The sequence below is a fragment of the Thalassophryne amazonica genome, chromosome 7 (genome assembly GCF_902500255.1).
Source record: "Thalassophryne amazonica chromosome 7, fThaAma1.1, whole genome shotgun sequence".
Classification (NCBI taxonomy): Eukaryota; Metazoa; Chordata; class Actinopteri; order Batrachoidiformes; family Batrachoididae; genus Thalassophryne; species Thalassophryne amazonica.
Genome location: NC_047109.1, coordinates 116,372,605 through 116,391,354, shown reverse-complemented (window position 1 = coordinate 116,391,354; position 18,750 = coordinate 116,372,605). Strand labels below are relative to the sequence as shown.

The 18,750-nt window shown below is 42.6% G+C and overlaps 1 protein-coding gene across 2 annotated transcripts in view; it reads left to right on the top strand.

The window, feature by feature from the left end:
• The window catches only part of znf407 (zinc finger protein 407), a 403,712-nt gene that overhangs the window by 211,158 nt on the left and 173,804 nt on the right, over positions 1-18,750 (top strand). For both annotated transcript variants that reach the window (XM_034175400.1, XM_034175398.1), the window contains one exon: positions 16,998-17,164. In XM_034175400.1, coding sequence (XP_034031291.1) covers positions 16,998-17,164 — 167 coding nt within the window. The remainder of the gene's footprint in view (positions 1-16,997; positions 17,165-18,750) is intronic.

Below are 18,750 nucleotides of genomic sequence, written 5' to 3'. Positions count from 1 at the left end.
CAGGAGTCTGGTCCCGGTTAAAGATGGTAAATAGCGGAACAGACTCGGAGCCTGACTCTCAGCCCCACAGGCTTCGGAAATGCCAACTCTCCTCAGAGTTGCCACAATTTATGAAACATTTTCTCTGTATTCTTAAAAGATAATTAGGTTTATCACACACCCCCCACACATACACCCCTTGTTTTTTTCCTTCTCTCTCTCAGCGTTCCCCTCCTTCCCTTTTGTGTACCTGTGAGCTCACAATCGCAGTATAAAAGCATAAATATTTCTGCAGCGCGGCCGTGCTGGCAGGTGAGCCTAATGAAATTCTAAGAGTGTAATTTGATTTACGAGGTGCTAATGTGGCCTGATATTAGAGAGAAAAAGCTCTGATACGGCTGCCTTGTGCTGTATTTAAGGCCTATCAGAAGCCTGATAAAGAGCATCCTGTCCGCAGCACCGCGCCTGAGTTATTGTTGCAGATATTCATATTGATAGTAATTCTTCCCGACGCAATTTAGTGCCAGCGATTTATAAATTTGGAGATAATAGTTAATTTTCACAGCTGCTCAGATTGTGACGCATTAAATCCGAGAATTAAAGAAAAGAAGAAGAAGTTTGAGGTTTGAAACATTTGGTCACTTTTGAGGCTTTGAGATAAGAACTTTGATCCGACCACCAGTGATGGATCCAGTGGGGGGGCAATCCTCCCCAGCAGCAAAAAAAAAAAAAAAAAAAAAGATACAAAGAAAAAAATGCATGAAAAAAAAGACAAAAAGCTGAACATGTCTCACGGTGTTCAACAATATGACATAATTTTGACACTGTGCAGGATAAACGTCTCTGATCTGCACGACACAATTACGAGGTCTATTACGAGATCGACGTTATTATTTTTTTCAAAAACCATATGGATTTGAATCACGTGTGATTACATCAGACATGCTTGAGCCCTCGTGGGCATGCGAGAGTTTTTTCACGCCTGTCGGTTACGTCATTCGCCTGTGGGCAGTCTTTGAGTGAGGAGTCGCCCACCCTCTCGTCGATTTTTTCATTGTTTAGGAATGGCTCAGAGACTGCTGCTTTGTTTAATCAAAAATTTTTCAAAACTGTAAGGCACAACTGAGTGGACACCATTCGATAAATTCAGCTGGTTTTCGGTAAAAATTTTAACGGCTGATGAGAGATTTTGGTCTGGTAGTGTCGCTTTAAGGACAGTCCACGGCGCCTGACGGTGATCTGCGCTTCGAGGCGGCAGCGTCTCACCGTTTCAAGTTGAAAACTTCCACATTTCAGGCTCTGTTGACCCAGTAAGTCGTCAGAGAACAGAGAACTTTCAGAAGAAGTCGGCATGAGGAGTTTATTCGGACATTCCATTGTTAACGGACATTTTGTAATGAAAGAACATGCGGGCAGAGTCGCATGTCGGGCTGGACCCGACCGCGGGGGGTCGCGACAGGAAAAACACCTCCGTTGGAAACCTTAACGGACAAGTTGGAACATGCCCAAGCTGTTAAACAATTTCTCAGTTACTCACTTGTTTAAAGCCATCAAAAGCCGCCTGAATTTTACAAATGGTTTTCAACACGGAGGTGTTTTTCCTGTCGCGGCGCACACAGATTTGCCGAGTCGTCACGGAAATGACTCTGCGAATTTGCGCGCACGTCTTTCATTACAAAATGTCCTTAAACAGTGGAATGTCCGCATAAAGTCCTCATGCCGGCCTCTTCTGAATCTTCTCTGTTCTCTCACGACGTCCTGGGTGAATTAAGCCTTAAATTAGGATGTTTTCAGGTCGAAACAGGCCGACGACGGCGCCTGGAAGCGCTGTGCGACGTCCAGCTCTGTGGGAAGTCCTTACACCGACAGAAACACCCCATAATCTCTCATCAGCCGTTAAACTTTTCACCGAAAACCATCTTAATTTCTCGAATAGTGTCCACTCGGATATTCCTCACAGGTGCAGAAAAAATTTTGATAAAGCAACGCGTGCCGTCTCGAGCAGTGTGTGAAACAAAGGAATTCAGCCGAGAGGGCGGGACCACATCTCACTCAAGGCCTGCCCACAGGGAAATGACGTCACCGACACGCGAGAAAAAACTCACGCATGCGCACGAGGGTTCAAGCATGATTGGTGTAATCGCACGTCATTCAAATCCATATAGTTAAAAAAAAAATAAATAAAAGGGTCGGTTTATTATCTAATAGACCTCGTATATGGGATGTTTCAAAAATATCTGATATCGTTTGAGATGTAAATATCAGATAACGACACAGGCTTAATGTAGAGTACCATAAGTTTTATTCTTCAAAATTTGAATGAGAAATTGAAAGATTTGTGGATTTCATGAAGGATTTTCAGTCTGTGCACTGCCTGTGACACGGCGCACAGACCGCCGTCCTCTTCCAACGTTTTCTGCCAAATCTGCATTTTTAGTGAATTCTCTCACAAATGTACGCAGCACAGTTCTTGTTCGACACACAAAACACCTTTTCTCTTCCAGTGAATGGCATTTCTATAGAAAAAAAAACATAAAACGCACATTTTGACAGCATGTGCAGAAGCCATTCAAAATTCTGAGATCATTTGAATAAAAATTGGTTATTAGATTACAAAAAGATTTCAGTTTTTCTGTAACATCCTGTAGATTAAAATGTTTTTGGAGATTCATGGACGATCTGTCAAAAATTAACTGATGATTGCGAAAGATGTGGTTTACAATAATAATAATAATAATAAACAAAGAATATTTTACTTTGTAAGTTGGTTTTTATGATCATATTCATGATGGACAGAGCTGCTTACTACTAGTATGTATATATATATATGTATATATATATATATATCAGTGACAATATTATGCTGTCATTACAGAACACCCCCCCCCCCCACACACACACACCACCATCACCAAAATGTTTTGATTTTCTGGATCCCCCCTCCTGCCGACCAGGTCTCTGCGGGGGTTCCCAGTTCTGCAGGAACCTTTTCCAGGTTCTCCGTTTGCAGTTTGTCCCTGAAACATTTTGACGAGCAGCACGACGTTCTTAAAAACTCTTATTATACTTTTAATTTAACTCGAAGCATCACCACACGTGGAGCAGACGAGAGGCTGGTGGGCGTGTCGCTCCCGTGCAAAAAAAAGGTTTCAGAAATTTAGAAGTGTGAGCGTGTGGCGTGTGCGCGTGTGGCGAGTTGAGGCGCCCCGTTGGTTTTGTGTGTTTGGAACTGTTGAGCTATGGCTCATAATAAAAACAGGCAATAAGAGGGCCTCCACAGAGGGACCCGGCCTTTGCGCCTCCCTGCTCTCCACCTCCTCCTTCCTCGCCACCTCCTTCTCTCCGTCGCCTCTCCCCACCTCCTACGTTATGGTCTGAATAACAGCGCAACAATATTAAGATAACATTTCCTGATTGTTTGTCAGGCAGGAGGCTCCTTCATCCCGCTTTCATCATGTCCACTGTGTTCATTAAATTGACAATTTGTATTTTTCCCTGCAGCGGGAGGAGCAGGAGCCCGTCTTTGATTATTTATTTCATTATCTTTTTCCTCCTCCCCCCCGGGACTGAAGGTAAACATAAATCAGCGGTAGCATGTCCGTGGTGTCCTGCTGTTTATATTGCGATCATATGCAGCAGGAGTCGTCTCCGAGGAGGTTCGTCTCCAGTCCGCCACAGACGTGCGCGTCCTCTTCGTGGAGGTTTTACTCCTCGTTTTGTCTGACATGCTGGTTGGACCGCGGCTGCAACCAGACAGATATTTCACTTTAAAATGCCCCTCTGTTGGAATAATTCTTGGACCGGCTCCGATGAGGTTTTATTTTATTTTGTTGTTCACAACCATGGGGGGTGCTGGGGGGCATTAAAACAGGATCCTGTTCATCCTTCACACGCCGTGTCGCCATGATAACATGTCAGCGCTGAAAACACATGATCTCTGGACCAAAATCTTGTACAAGTTACCATCTGAGTGCTCTATGACTCTCCTGTGACCCTTTTGACCTCCATGACCCTTGTGCCCTAGTTCAAAGTAAGTTGCTGTAATAACTTGTCAACCTTTCCAGCTGTCACTTCACATCAAATAAACATGCTCTTTGAACCAAAATCTTGAACAAGTTCACACATGAGTGATCTGGTGACCTTGTGACCTCTGTGTCCCTGTGACCTAGTCCAACATAAGTCATGGCCATAATGTTATCATAGCAATAACTCGTCAGTGCTTCCAGTTATCACTTTCTTATTGAATACATGTGCTGTCTGGACCTGATGAGTTTGAACGTGTGCACTCTGACCTTTTACAAGTAGGCTACAGTCAATATCCCATCACGCCTATAACTCATTGACCCTTTCAGAAATCACTTTCATACTGGACCAAAATGTTGAACAACTGTGCATGTGAGTCACCTGTGACCCTTGTGAGCTCATTAAAAGTTAATCACAGTCATAACCTTGTAACCGCAATAACTCATGGATGCTTCAAGGTGTCATTATAATATTTTATACATGTGGTCGACCTCTGTGACCCTGGCGACCTACAGGATCTTGGAAGACCTCTGTGACCCTGGTATCCTACAGGATCTTGGAGGACCTCTGTGACCCTGGTGACCTGCAGGACCTTGGAGGACCTCTGTGACCCTGGTGACCTACAGGATCTTGGAAGACCTCTGCGACCCTGGTGACCTGCAGGATCTTGGAGGATCCTCTGTGACCCTAGTGACCTGCAGGATCTTGGAGGACCTCTGTGACCCTGGTTACCTACAGGATCTTGGAAGACCTCTGTGACCCTGGTGACCTACAGGATCTTGGAAGACCTCTGTGACCCTGGTGATCTGCAGGATCTTGGAGGATCCTCTGTGACACTGGTGTCCTGCAGGATCTTGGAGGACCTCTGTGACCCTGGTGTCCTACAGGATCTTGGAAGACCTCTGTGACCCTGGTGACCTACAGGATCTTGGAAGACCTCTGTGACCCTGGTGACCTGCAGGATCTTGGAGGATCCTCTGTGACCCTAGTGACCTGCAGGATCTTGGAGGACCTCTGTGACCCTGGTTACCTACAGGATCTTGGAAGACCTCTGTGACCCTGGTGACCTACAGGATCTTGGAAGACCTCTGTGACCCTGGTGATCTGCAGGATCTTGGAGGATCCTCTGTGACACTGGTGTCCTGCAGGATCTTGGAGGACCTCTGTGACCCTGGTGTCCTACAGGATCTTGGAAGACCTCTGTGACCCTGGTGACCTACAGGATCTTGGAAGACCTCTGTGACCCTGGTGACCTGCAGGATCTTGGAGGATCCTCTGTGACACTGGTGTCCTGCAGGATCTTGGAGGACCTCTGTGACCCTGGTGTCCTACAGGATCTTGGAGGACCTCTGTGACCCTGGTGACCTACATAAGTCAGCCACAGTCAAAACCTTGATTCCACTGTAGCACGTGCACTAAATGGAGTCATGCGTTCGTACTTGTGCTTAATTGTAAGACTTTCCACAGATGTATGCCGACTGTTTTGTGCACAGGTTGTCCTGTCGTGTCATGGCTGCAGGCGCGGCACTTGATCTGTGTGTTTCTGAAGTCCAGTGGTGATTGTCTTTGTTCATTTGAATGCCCCCCCCCCCCACACACACACACACCACATTGTCTACATTCTGCTCAGCTCTGAGAGTGATGATGTTGCCCGGTTCGATTTCTTCGCCTGGGAACAAGCCTGTCATCAGGGTGACATTGCGCACACGCAAATGAAAAATAACGAAGCCCTGCGTCTCTGCTTAGGAAACAGTTGTCCCAGAAATTTAATCTTTTCCTCATTTTTTAGCCAACACCCTGCTGTAATCAAGTTTGAATTGACTGCCATTGAAGGAAGAGCCGGTGCTCAGACACATGCAGAGGTCCAAACCCAGTCAGACACCATTTAAGCCTCGCTCAGTCTTCCGCCCAATATCTCGGAGAGCTCGGGGCCAAATGATTTAATCTTCATTCAGCTAATTTAGTCTGGATTTAAGCTGCCGGGTTATCTAAGTGTAGAGTGATGGAGTCTGAAAACAGGATGAGAGCGAAAGGGGGAGGAGGGGAAAACGGAAGGAAAGAGGAAACGGAGCGAGAGAGCTAGAGATAGAGAGAGAGAGAGAGAGAGAGAGAGCAGAGGGAGGGAAGGAGGCTGAAGATGATGATCCATCCTGACCCTAGTGAATGCTGTCATGTTCCTCCCTCTAGGTAATCTCTCTCACTCACTCGCTATTTTGCATGTGAAAATGCTCTCCTGACAGTTGCACATCAGATAAATTTTCCCTCATTTTTTTTTCACTCCCCCTTTTTTCTCCCTTCGCCAAATAAACAACAGTCTTCACTTTGAAGTTGTCTGTGTCAGTTTGGCTCCAGGCAAGAGTCGGCCTCTCTCTGTCTCTGTCTCTCTCTCTCTCTCTCTGTCTCTCTCTATCTCTCAGTCTGTCTTTGTTATGAGCGTCGACCGACCGCATCCTTGTCGACTGTCCAACGCAGCGTGCAAACTGAAGACGGGATCCTTCGCCGTCCACAAGAAAGCAGACATAATGAATCCAGGCACTTACAAACTAAAATCTGTGTTTTTAACTGGTGATTAATTAGCCAGAAGCTCTGCAGACTGACATCAAACTCATCGTGTGGTGTTGGGGGGGTCGCTTCAGCTCCAAGCGATGATTCTGTGAGTTGAAGTCATCTTATTTCCTTATTTGCCGCCTCCGCAAAGTGGCTTTGTGATGTAATAAAGGGTTTTGCCTTTGAGAAGCGATTTCAGGTCGAGTTTGATCTTAATCATAAAACTTCCTTTTCTTCCACTGTACGTACAGATTACACACACTTCAATAATATGAGTTTTTTTCTCAACAGACTCCACCTTGCCACTTGGGGGCGGTAGTGAGTGTGTGGCAGTGAGTCTGTTAAAGGTGCACTTCCGCCTCCTGCGGGATTAGTTTCACAGAGTGGAGTCAGACGTTGTGGCGGAGGAACAGAATCACAGACACAAATAAACCACAGTCACCTGTAGTTTTTTTTCACAGTACCTGGTCCTTTGAATAAACCTGTTCTTTTTCTAATTTGCGCTCTGGACATAATCTCTTTCATTTGGTTAACTTTTATGTTTCCTTTCTTTTCTTCTCCAGACCTTTTCAGTCTGCGTGTGGTTTATATTTGCACTGAAAGGTTGCACCTTCAGTGGATTAGTGGTTAGCACTGTTGCCTCACAGCGAGAAGGTCGTGGGTTCAATTCCCGTGGCCTTTCTGTGTGGAGTTTGCATGTTCTCCCCGTGTTTGCGTGGGTTTCCTCCGGGTACTCCGGTTTCCTCCCACATCCAAAGACATGCGGGTTAGGTGTATTGGAATCTTTAAATTGTCCGTAGGTGTGTGTGGGTGTGTTTGTGTTTGTTTGTCTGTTTGTGGCCCTGTGACAGACTGGCGTCCTGTCCTGGGTGTACCCCGCCTCGCACCATATGACTGCTGAGATGGGCTCCAGCCCCCTGCGACCCTTAACTGGACTAAGCGGTAGAAGATGAGTGAGTGAGAGTGAGGTTGCACCTTAACTTTAGTTCTACTTGTTATAATGGCGATAAAGTGTATGTGTAGGATGTCACTCAGGTCACCTTGAATTGTGATCAGACAAAAAGAGAGAGAGAGACGTGATGCAGAAATACAGCTGGAAAATAGAAATGATTTCATAGTGAGACGCTAATTTGTTCACAATTACAGTTTTTCTGCTGATCCACAGTTGAATGATAATATGCATCAGCAAAGTAAACCTTAGTGTAAGACAAATAGTGACATTGTAAAAGAAAAAAAAAACTTTTCACAGTTTATAAAAAAATAAGCAGCTTGCAATTTTGTATTTTCAGTGTGCTGCAAATAAATGTCTACAAATCAAAATGGTTTAACTTTAATTTTAATTCCAGACATGAAAATCAAAATCTGTCTGTTCCTACAAATCCAGTTTCAATGTCACACACACACTGATGCACATTAACAAATTTAAAAAGGCTTTAAATATGTTCAGCTTCATCTGTTTTTGATGTGGATCCACATGTTGATTTGGCTTTACACTGGCTGTCCTTCCTGAAGCAGCATGGAGCCACACTGTCCTCGAACCGGTGACCTTCTTGCCGCACTCTGAGCATTAACATACTTAGAGTGGTGCCAAAATGCCAGTGAACCTCTGAGCTGTTACACGTTTGAGTTTTGGAAAGACATGACATTAAACAATTCAGGTTTTCTAAAGTGATGCCCTTTGAACTCTCAGTGAACATTACCATAATCTCTACAACATGACATAAATAAAATATTAAAGTCAAAAGTGGCGTGCATAAGTACAACACAACAAAATCATCACTTTTACAGCCAGTTTTCTTTAGAATTGATCACTCAGTTTTTAACTGATTGCCTTCTCCAGTCAGATTTGGAAAAGTTCATGTGTCCATCACCTGATTGCCTCAAGAAAACAGGTTATAAATTTACTTGTGTTGCACTTGTCTGTACTTACACATGCCATTGTTTTGACTTTTATATTTTTATTTTGTTTGTGTCGTGTTGCAGAGATGAGTTTTCACTGTGAGTTAAAAGGGCTTCATTTTAGTAATTTTAATACAGTATAAAGAAGACTGAATTTATTATTAATTTATTTTTTATTTGATGTCAGTTCAGATGTGTAAAAGCTCAAGGCTTCACACACTTTTCAAGCAACACTGTAATGTATCGTTCTTAAATTTAAGACATTTATTTTGAGATATTTTAGTTTTTTAAGAGTTCCAATTTAAGAATGCATAAGGTAGTGTAGCCATGGTGTGTGTGTGTATGTGTGTGTATATATATATATATATATATATATATATATATATATATATATATATATTCAGAAAGTATTGACAGCGTTTCACATATTATCTTACAGCCTTATTCCAAAATGGATGATTTTTTTTCCCCTCTTCAGAATTCTACTCACAACATCCCATAATGACAACATGGAAAAAAGTTTTTTTTTTTTTTTTTTTTTTTTTACTTTTGCACATTTATTAAAAATAGGTGTGTGTCTTTACAAATCATGTCCAATCAACTAAACTGACCCCAGGTGGACTCTAATTAAGCTGTAGAAACATCTCAAGGGTGATCAGTGGAAACAGGAGGCACCTGAGCTCAATTTTAATATTCATGACAAAGGCAGTGAATACTTATGTGCATGTGATTTATTAGTTTTTATTTTTAATAAATTTGCAACCCCCCCCCCCCCCCCAAAAAAAAAATACACATTGTCATTATGGGGTATTGCGTGCAGAATTTTGAGGGGAAAATAAATAAATTTAATTAATTTATTTTGGAATAAGTCTGCAACATAAGAAAATGTGGAAACAGTGAAACGCTGTGAATACTTTCTGGACGCACCATACACAGTAAGACTCTTCGGCTGCTCTCTTGTTTTCAATCGTGGTCGCCCTTCCTGACACAACACCACATTACATGGATAAATGTGGCAGGGGTGGGGTTTAAACCAGGAACCTTCTGTACTGAAACCAAGTGCACTAACCACTTGGCCACCACCCCTGTAAAATAAAGTCAGTGTTCTCTGTATGACAGATCATTCTTGTTTTCCTCTTTTTGTTGGTTTCTGGATCCTTCACCCTCTCGGACATATTTTGTGGTAGCGGTAGCTTTTTATTCACTGTCTGTAGAGGGCGCTGTGCATTGTACAGGTTGTAAAACCCACTGATGCATCTTTGTGATCCGGTGGTTAAACAATTTAACATTTGCAATTAACTTTTGTAATTACACACTTTAACATTCGCAGTGTTGAAGTTGAACCATTCGCTGTCAGTTTGTTTGGACTTTGCAATCTGCTTTATTGTGAATTACCCATAATCCTCTTCCCCGTGCATGTTGAGGTAAACGTCTCCGTGGTGCGTGAGCTGCTGTGTTGATCTGATCTTGGTGCCTGATCAAAGCTTTATTGTTAATATTACATAAAAATACATGAAATTATTCCGTTGGCTTTCTGAAACTGACAGTCCTCTCTCTCTGCCTCTCTTCTCCACGTTTTCCTCCCCCCCTCCACTCCTCCACACTTATGCATAACTCTGCATGCACCACCTCTCTCTCTCTCTCTCTCTCTCTCTCTCTCTCTCTCTCTCTCTCTCTCTCTCTCCCCCCCCCCCACCTCCTACCTTTGGCGTGTTTTGCATGGCGCCTGGCTGTTTAGAGGCGGTATGCATATGTATGGGCGAGCTGGTGGATCGTGACGGGATCTGACACACGGGGACCTGATCAAAGCGCTCTATCTGATCCCATAAAAACAGACGCATACCCTCCTCTCATCCTTACAAACCCCCACTGATCGGCACCTCTGCCAGCCCCGACTCCTCCATCTTCCTTGCTCTCCACGCCTTCTTCTCTTTCTCTCTCGTTTTTCCTGCAGTCCCAGCATGCAGCGTGCCCACGTCAAGGCCTGCCTGCCCGACTTTGCGATTACGCCGCATGATAAACAACGGCCCGTTTAGCTCATAAAGTAGGAGTGTTGTGCATAATGCGTACAATAAAAGATAGCATCTCTTCACTCATCTTATTTACCTCTCCCACGGTGGCACCGCCGACGAGCTGCTCTATAAATACTGCAGTGAGGACGGAAGGGAAGGAAAGGCAGAGGAGACGTGCATCTGTTGGTCAAATCATGTCTGTGACAAGAAAGCGAGGACAACCAGGCTGGGGAGAAACAATCAATACAGCTGAATACTGCAATATTTCCTCCTCATAATACTGTATTCATACATCTCCTTCCCCAAATGTTGAAGCATAAAATGTCCTTAAAATTACCTCAAATAGCTGTGATCACTGCAACCTCCTGTCCTGTAGATGTCACTGTTGGTCTCGTAGGCTGGTTGCCTCCTGCTGTGTGGCATCCTGCCACTTCTGGCATTAGATGAGCATGGCAAAAAATATAAGAAGCAATGCCTGTGTATTTTCCAAATCTGAAGTATTCCCAAGTGGGAACAGTGCTATGTTGGAATTGTGCTACTGCACAAGACTCCCAGAAGTGTGCAAAGCCATAGTCCAGGAGCAGCAGTGTTGTTCAAATTTTCAAATGTTCAATGTATTTTACAAGAATTTTATCCTGATCCAGAATGTTCTTTGAATCTCTCCACCATAATCCATTTAAGATAAAATCCTTTTCAAAGTTGCTCAGCAGCTGAGACGAGTTTAGAGCCTCGTTCTTACACCAGAAACACTTCCAGAAATGGTGGGCCTATTTGGAAGTTTAAATAAAAACCAAAACCCACTTTGCCAGAGTGCAGATGGATACATTTTGATTTTAAAACCAAAATGGAGATTAATGATTGATAAAACAAATGGCATTTTCATGCTTTGGTCATAGTGGGAAATCAACAACGTTGGTGATGTTACATAGTAGCCAAGGATTTTCAAAGCGGCGAAGAAAAAGGTTCTGCACTTTACTGTCATATGACATTCCGGCATCTTTGACTTCAGTGTGTTCATTGACAGTGTGTGATACAAAATACTGATCGAAGAAAGTGGAATGGAAATTTAAAATCAGATGGTTTTGAATCAGTTTGTCCACTGAGTTTTCAGTATAATGTAAATGTTAGACTGCCAAGGTGGCACATAAGTTGTATTCTCAACTCTATTTTTAAAATTTGCAGTGAATTATGTATGATGAGTATTGTGTTATCAATTATGTATCATGAGTATTGTCTGGTTTTAAAATGTGTCATAAACCAGTGTGTGGCAATACAGTGTCATCTCCCACATATCATGGTACATATTGTATCCTTGCCCATGTCTCAAGGTATGTATCATATCGTGTCCCATGTATCGTGATGTGTCGTTGTCCATATATTGTGATACTTACTTCATTGTGTCTCACATGTCGTGATAGGCACTGTATCATGTCTCATGCATCCTGATACGTATCATGTCATGGCCCATGTATCGTGATGCATATTGTGTTGTGGTCCATGCATCATGATACATATCGTATTGTGACATGTATCATGTCATGGCCCATGTATTGTATTGTGACCCATGGAACGTGTTGTGTATTGTATCGTGGCACATGTATCATGTCATGGCCCGTGTAATGTATTGTGACCCATGGAACGTGTTGTGTTTTGTATCGTGGCACATGTCTCATGTCATGGCCCGTGTAATGTATTGTGACCCATGTAACGTGTTGTGTATTGCATCGTGGCACATGTCTCATGTCATGGCCCGTGTAATGTATTGTGACCCATGTAACGTGTTGTGTATTGCATCGTGGCACATGTCTCATGTCATGGCCCGTGTAATGTATTGTGACCCATGTAACGTGTTGTGTATTGTATCGTGGCACATGTCTCATGTCATGGCCCGTGTAATGTATTGTGACCCATGTAACGTGTTGTGTATTGCATCGTGGCACATGTCTCATGTCATGGCCCGTGTAATGTATTGTGACCCATGTAACGTGTTGTGTTTTGTATCGTGGCACATGTCTCATGTCATGGCCCGTGTAATGTATTGTGACCCATGTAACGTGTTGTGTATTGCATCGTGGCACATGTATCATGTCATGGCCCGTGTATTGTATTGTGACCCATGTAACGTGTTGTGTTTTGTATCGTGGCACATGTCTCATGTCATGGCCCGTGTAATGTATTGTGACCCATGTAACGTGTTGTGTTTTGTATCGTGGCACATGTATCATGTCATGGCCCGTGTATTGTATTGTGACCCATGTAACGTGTTGTGTTTTGTATCGTGGCACATGTATCATGTCATGGCCCGTGTAATGTATTGTGACCCATGTAACGTGTTGTGTATTGTATCGTGGCACATGTATCATGTCATGGCCCGTGTAATGTATTGTGACCCATGTAACGTGTTGTGTATTGCATCGTGGCACATGTATCATGTCATGGCCCGTGTATGGTATTGTGACCCATGTAACGTGTTGTGTATTGCATCGTGGCACATGTAACGTGTTGTGTATTGTATCGTGGCACATGTATCATGTCATGGCCCGTGTAATGTATTGTGACCCATGTAACGTGTTGTGTTTTGTATCGTGGCACATGTAACGTGTTGTGTTTTGTATCGTGGCACATGTAACGTGTTGTGTATTGTATCGTGGCACATGTCTCATGTCATGGCCCGTGTAATGTATTGTGACCCATGTAACGTGTTGTGTTTTGTATCGTGGCACATGTATCATGTCATGGCCCGTGTATTGTATTGTGACCCATGTAACGTGTTGTGTATTGTATCGTGGCACATGTAACGTGTTGTGTATTGTATCGTGGCACATGTAACGTGTTGTGTATTGTATCGTGGCACATGTATCATGTCATGGCCCGTGTATTGTATTGTGACCCATGTAACGTGTTGTGTATTGTATCGTGGCACATGTAACGTGTTGTGTATTGTATCGTGGCACATGTATCATATTGTGGCCCATGTATTGTCATACTGTAACGCAATACATGTTGCGTTGTGAGATCCTTGCCCACATCCGGCCCTCCTCTTCAACCTGTACAGTATCTGAGCACCTGCGCCGTATGAGAGCTGCTTCATCTTTCCTCGTAAACTATCTTTAAATGTTGTCTCAACATCCATATCAGATTCATATTTGTCTTTATGGAAGCTATAGATTGATACGGAGGCTCTGAACACGTTTTGCTTTCTATCATCTGCTCCCTCCTCCTCGTTCTCCGCTGGCCCCCGTTCTTCCAGTAAGGAAGATGTATGAGTTTGAATTATTGATTCAGACACATGCTACATGCAGCTCGGCGTCATTATTTGTGCAGGTGAGTGTCACGCAGCTCGCTATGAAACAGATACCACAGGGATTAAGCAACACAATCAGGACTTAAAGACAGCCGCCCTCCCTAAAATAACATGGCCCTCGCTGCAAGACAAATGCGCCCCAAAACCCGACTTCATTTGTTTATGACTCGAACATTAGTCATCCTCCACCTAAATTATAGCGCAGGGTAAAGATTAATTCAAAGACAGGCTTTTCTATTGTTTTTACTTCTGTGTGTTTCTTGAAGCCTAATAACGCAGCAGATGGATATAGGTGCAAACGTCCTACGCTGAGATAAAAAAAAAAACACTTTGGTTTGCTTGTAGGCGTCTGTATGAAGGATAGACAGATGTCCAGGCCACATGAAAGGACACGATGCATGCACACACTTTTTGTTTCTGTTCTGATTTGCAGTTTAGAATCAGCTGGAAACATTTAGACTTTGACAACGTTGATGGTGTTTTCTGGAGGTGAAAGCAGATAATGAATATGACCTGAAAGGTGGAACGGACGCGCGAGCGCTTATTAGGGGGCTTTAATTGGTACAGAGTGCTGCTGCCAGAGGTCCAACCTAAAACAAAGAAAAGGTGTGTTTGTCTGAACCTGCCCAGACATGCCCACTGTGCCAACAAAACATATCAAAGAATAGCTGCTAATATGATCAACTTTATTTAACCCCAAGAAAATTATTTTTCCAGAGTACTGAAACAATAAGTACAACAAATTTATATGAAATGACTGGAAAACAAAGATCTTTGATAATATTAATAAAGTGGGTGTTATTTCTCCCTGGTTCTTTTTATTTAAGATTCTGCCCCTTACCAAAAACCAAACCATTGTATCCCTCATTTTGAGTTTATTCAAGGTCATGTTAGAAACCAGGCCTGGGACCCTCACAGACAGAGTCCATCTTGTGAAAAGGCCCCTAAAATGAGTCATACAACAGTTTTTATACCTTGTGGGTGTTAACATGGGTGTGGTTTAGTCTCACATTTCTAATGTTACTGGCTCTCACCAACAGGGGGCGATCTCCCTGTGTCTGAAACTTGGACACATAATAAAGTAAAACTTAACTTATATTTCTCAGAACTTCCAAACAAATAACAGAAATACTTAATAGCTAACATAAAACAAAGAATTAGCACAGATATTATCTAACATGGGAAAAATAATTTAATATAGAAATTGATGATGTGATTTGGCTCAACATGGAAATTTCATTGTACATCTACCAGCTCTCGGAGTTTGCCTGGAAAAACCTGATAAGATTCTTTATTACACCCAAGTTAAAAAGTGAACAGTTACAGATGCATCAGAAATGCTGCAGAGAATGTGGGATGATGGATGTTGACCATTCCCATATCTTCTGGAAATGTCCAAAACTCTTGGATTTTTGGAAAATTATTTGTAATGTCCTGTACCACGTTTTGATATACACAGTTCCACTGAAACACGAACTCCTTTATTGGATTAATTTTCGAGATGGCACTATTTATCAATCTGATGCAACCATCAAAGGGCCAAGGGGATCAAGACGATAGAGGACGTATTCTTAATGGAATATCTAACACATAGACTGAGACTACGGGAACCAGAAATGTAAAAAAAATGGACATTGTTTAAGCAAAATAATTAATAAAAATAATGTGCTACCCAGACATATTTATGTTGATGTTGTTTTGTATCATTGTGTTACAAAGTTTAATAAAATGTAAGTTAAAAAAAGTTCAATAATATATTGCTAATATAATTATTTTGTTCCAGGATTCATTCATGATCCAGAATGGGATGTTTTCTGGACCAAGAATCCAAGATTTCAAGACTAACTCACTGACTCCATTATGGCTGTGCTTGTCTTGCTAATTGCAATGAAAAAAAGTATTTATGACATATTTATTTATGTATTTTTTGTTCATGCTCTCTTCTGGCCTTCCTGTTCATGAGTCTGACCAGGACTTATGCATTCTCTTGATTCTCAGATTTGCTTAACTGGAATCGGAGGGTGTTCTTGATTTGGCAGGCTGAATGTATACACAGGGTTTCTCCATGTTTGGACCGGTTTTGAACACAAATATCAACAGATTGTAACACATGTGCTGTCTGTCTGTTTGTGTGTATGTGTTTGTAGTAAATGGTTTGTTGAAGGGTGCAGACGTGGGAAGTGGGACACAGAAGTTAGAAGTGGGACACAGCCTGTACATGAAAATTAACACTTGAACATCATCTCCACATACTAATACTGTATGTTTCCTGTGTGTACATGAGTGTGTCTGTTCTGTTTGTGAGGAAGGTTCTTATTGTAGAGCTACCCGTGCTACAAGAAGATGTGGACAAGACACTTCATCTGCAGTCAAACTCAGACTGACCAAAACCCTAAAAGTTAAAAAAAAAACTTTGTCTGCTGCTGTTCAGCATTTGTTTCCGATGTCAATATGCTGTAACAACACTGACAATGTCCAAATTTCATGTGGTCCTGACTACATAACACATAGTGTGTTGTGCTCTTATGGGGGCTTTATTCTGCGTAAAGATGGAAAAGAGGTGTGACTGAAGACTTTGTCCAGAGAAGCTGTGGTTGAGGATCAGCGAGAGGCGGGAGCTAAAATCATTCTAACTGTTCATTTAGCCCTGGCTAAGTGGTAAGGGATGCTGGACAGGTGAACTCCATTCTCCCTGCTGGCCCTGCGGGGGTGTGTGTGTGTGTGTGTGTGTGTGTGTGTGTGTGTGTGTGTGTGTGTGTGTGTGTGTGTGTGTGTGTGTGTGGACGGACTGTAACAGAATTTCTCTGGTCCTCTGGGCCCTGGTGCAAAGCAGAGAATAAATGGAGGAGGTGGCAGGCCAGGACAGAAAAATCAATGCCTGCTTATACAGACATGACACACCAACTCTGTGTGTGTGTGTGTGTGTGTGTGTGTGTGTGTGTGTGTGTGTGTGTGTGTGTGTGTGTGTGTGTGTGTGTGTGTGTGTGTGTGTGTGTGTGTGTGTGTGTGTGTGTGTGTGTGTGTGTGTGTGTGTGTGTGTGTGTGTGTGTGTGTCACTCGGTCCTGGTCTCTGAAGGTGTGAGTAACCAACAACCTTCTTTGTCTGATTCACAAGGTAGATTTTCCACTAGTTGTGGGATCAGTAAATACGTAACTGTTCTTTTTGTTGTTGTTTTTGTTGTTTTTTTTTTTTTTTTTTGTCCTTCTCTTTCTACTCTCTTTGGCTGCTGCAGGAAGTTTGAATGCACCGTTTGCGAGCGCTCCTTCAGTGAAAAATGGGCCTTAAACAACCACATGAAACTGCACAGTGGAGTGAAACCATACAAGTGCGCCTGGCCGTCCTGCCACTACACCTTCCTCAACTTGTCAGCCATGAAGGACCACTACAGGACACACACGGGTGAGACACTGAGGACTAGATATGTCCCACTTTAACCATGAGTGCTGTAGTCCCACATAACCAAGCCACCCGACTGTTGTCTACTTTTTTTTTTAATATCCTTTGAATCTTTCTAAAGTGGGGTGATCCTGTTATTGGCACCGATAATAAAGCAGGCAGATAATTGGTCAATAGTTCTAACAGTGGCAGATATGACATTTCAATTATTGCACCAATGCCGATTGTCGCGGTAGATTTTCAATGTTTATTGACCTTGGTGACCACCTCTAAATAACTTCTGATTGGCAAACAATTTTACATGTGAGTCTCACCCCTCTAAAGGAAACTTTTTGGTGGGTGAATATATATATATACCGTAGTGTTCAGAATAATAGTAGTGCTATGTGACTAAAAAGATTAATCCAGGTTTTGAGTATATTTCTTATTGTTACATGGGAAACAAGGTACCAGTAGATTCAGTAGATTCTCACAAATCCAACAAGACCAAGCATTCATGATATGCACACTCTTAAGGCTACGAAATTGGGCTATTAGTAAAAAAAAGTAGAAAAGGGGGTGTTCACAATAATAGCATCTGCTGTTGATACAAACTCAAAACTATTATGTTCGAACTGCTTTTTTAGCAATCCTGTGAATCACTAAACTAGTATTTAGTTGTATAACCACAGTTTTTCATGATTTCTTCACATCTACGAGGCATTAATTTTGTTTGTTTGGAACCAAGATTTTGCTCTTTACTAGTGTGCTTGGGGTCATTGTCTTGTTGAAACACCCATTTCAAGGGCATGTCCTCTTCAGCATAAGGCAACACGACCTCTTCAAGTATTTTGACATATCCAAACTGATCCATGATACCTGGTATGTGATATATAGGCCCAACACCATAGTAGGAGAAACATGCCCATATCATGATGCTTGCACCACCATGCTTCACTGTCTTCACTGTGAACTGTGGCTTGAATTCAGAGTTTGGGGGTCGTCTCACAAACTGTCTGCGGCCCTTGGACCCAAAAAGAACAATTTTACTCTCATCAGTCCACAAAATATTCCTCCATTTCTCTTTAGGCCAGTTGATGTGTTCTTTGGCAAATGGTAACCTCTTCTGCACATGTCTTTTATTTAACAGAGGGACTTTGCGGGGGATTCTTGCAAATAAATTAGCTTCACACAGGCATCTTCTGTCACAGCACTTACAGGTAACTCCAGACTGTCTTTGATCATCCTGGAGCTGATCAATGGGTGAGCCTTTGCCATTCTGGTTATTCTTCTATCCATTTTGATGGTTTTCCATTTTCTTCCACGCATCTCTGTTTTTTTGTTTTTTTTTTTGTCCATTTTAAAGCATTGGAGGTCATTGGAGATGAACAGCCTATAATTTTTTGCACCTGCGTATAAGTTTTCCCCTCGCCAATCAACTTTTTAATCAAACTACGCTGTTCTTCTGAACAATGTCTTGAACGTCCCATTTTCCTCAGGCTTTCAAAGAGAAAAGCAAGTTCAACAGGTGCTGGCTTCATCCTTAAATTAGAGGAGCAGATAACTGTAACAATTGTTTATTTCTGGAAAGAAGCACCAAAGTTGGCACA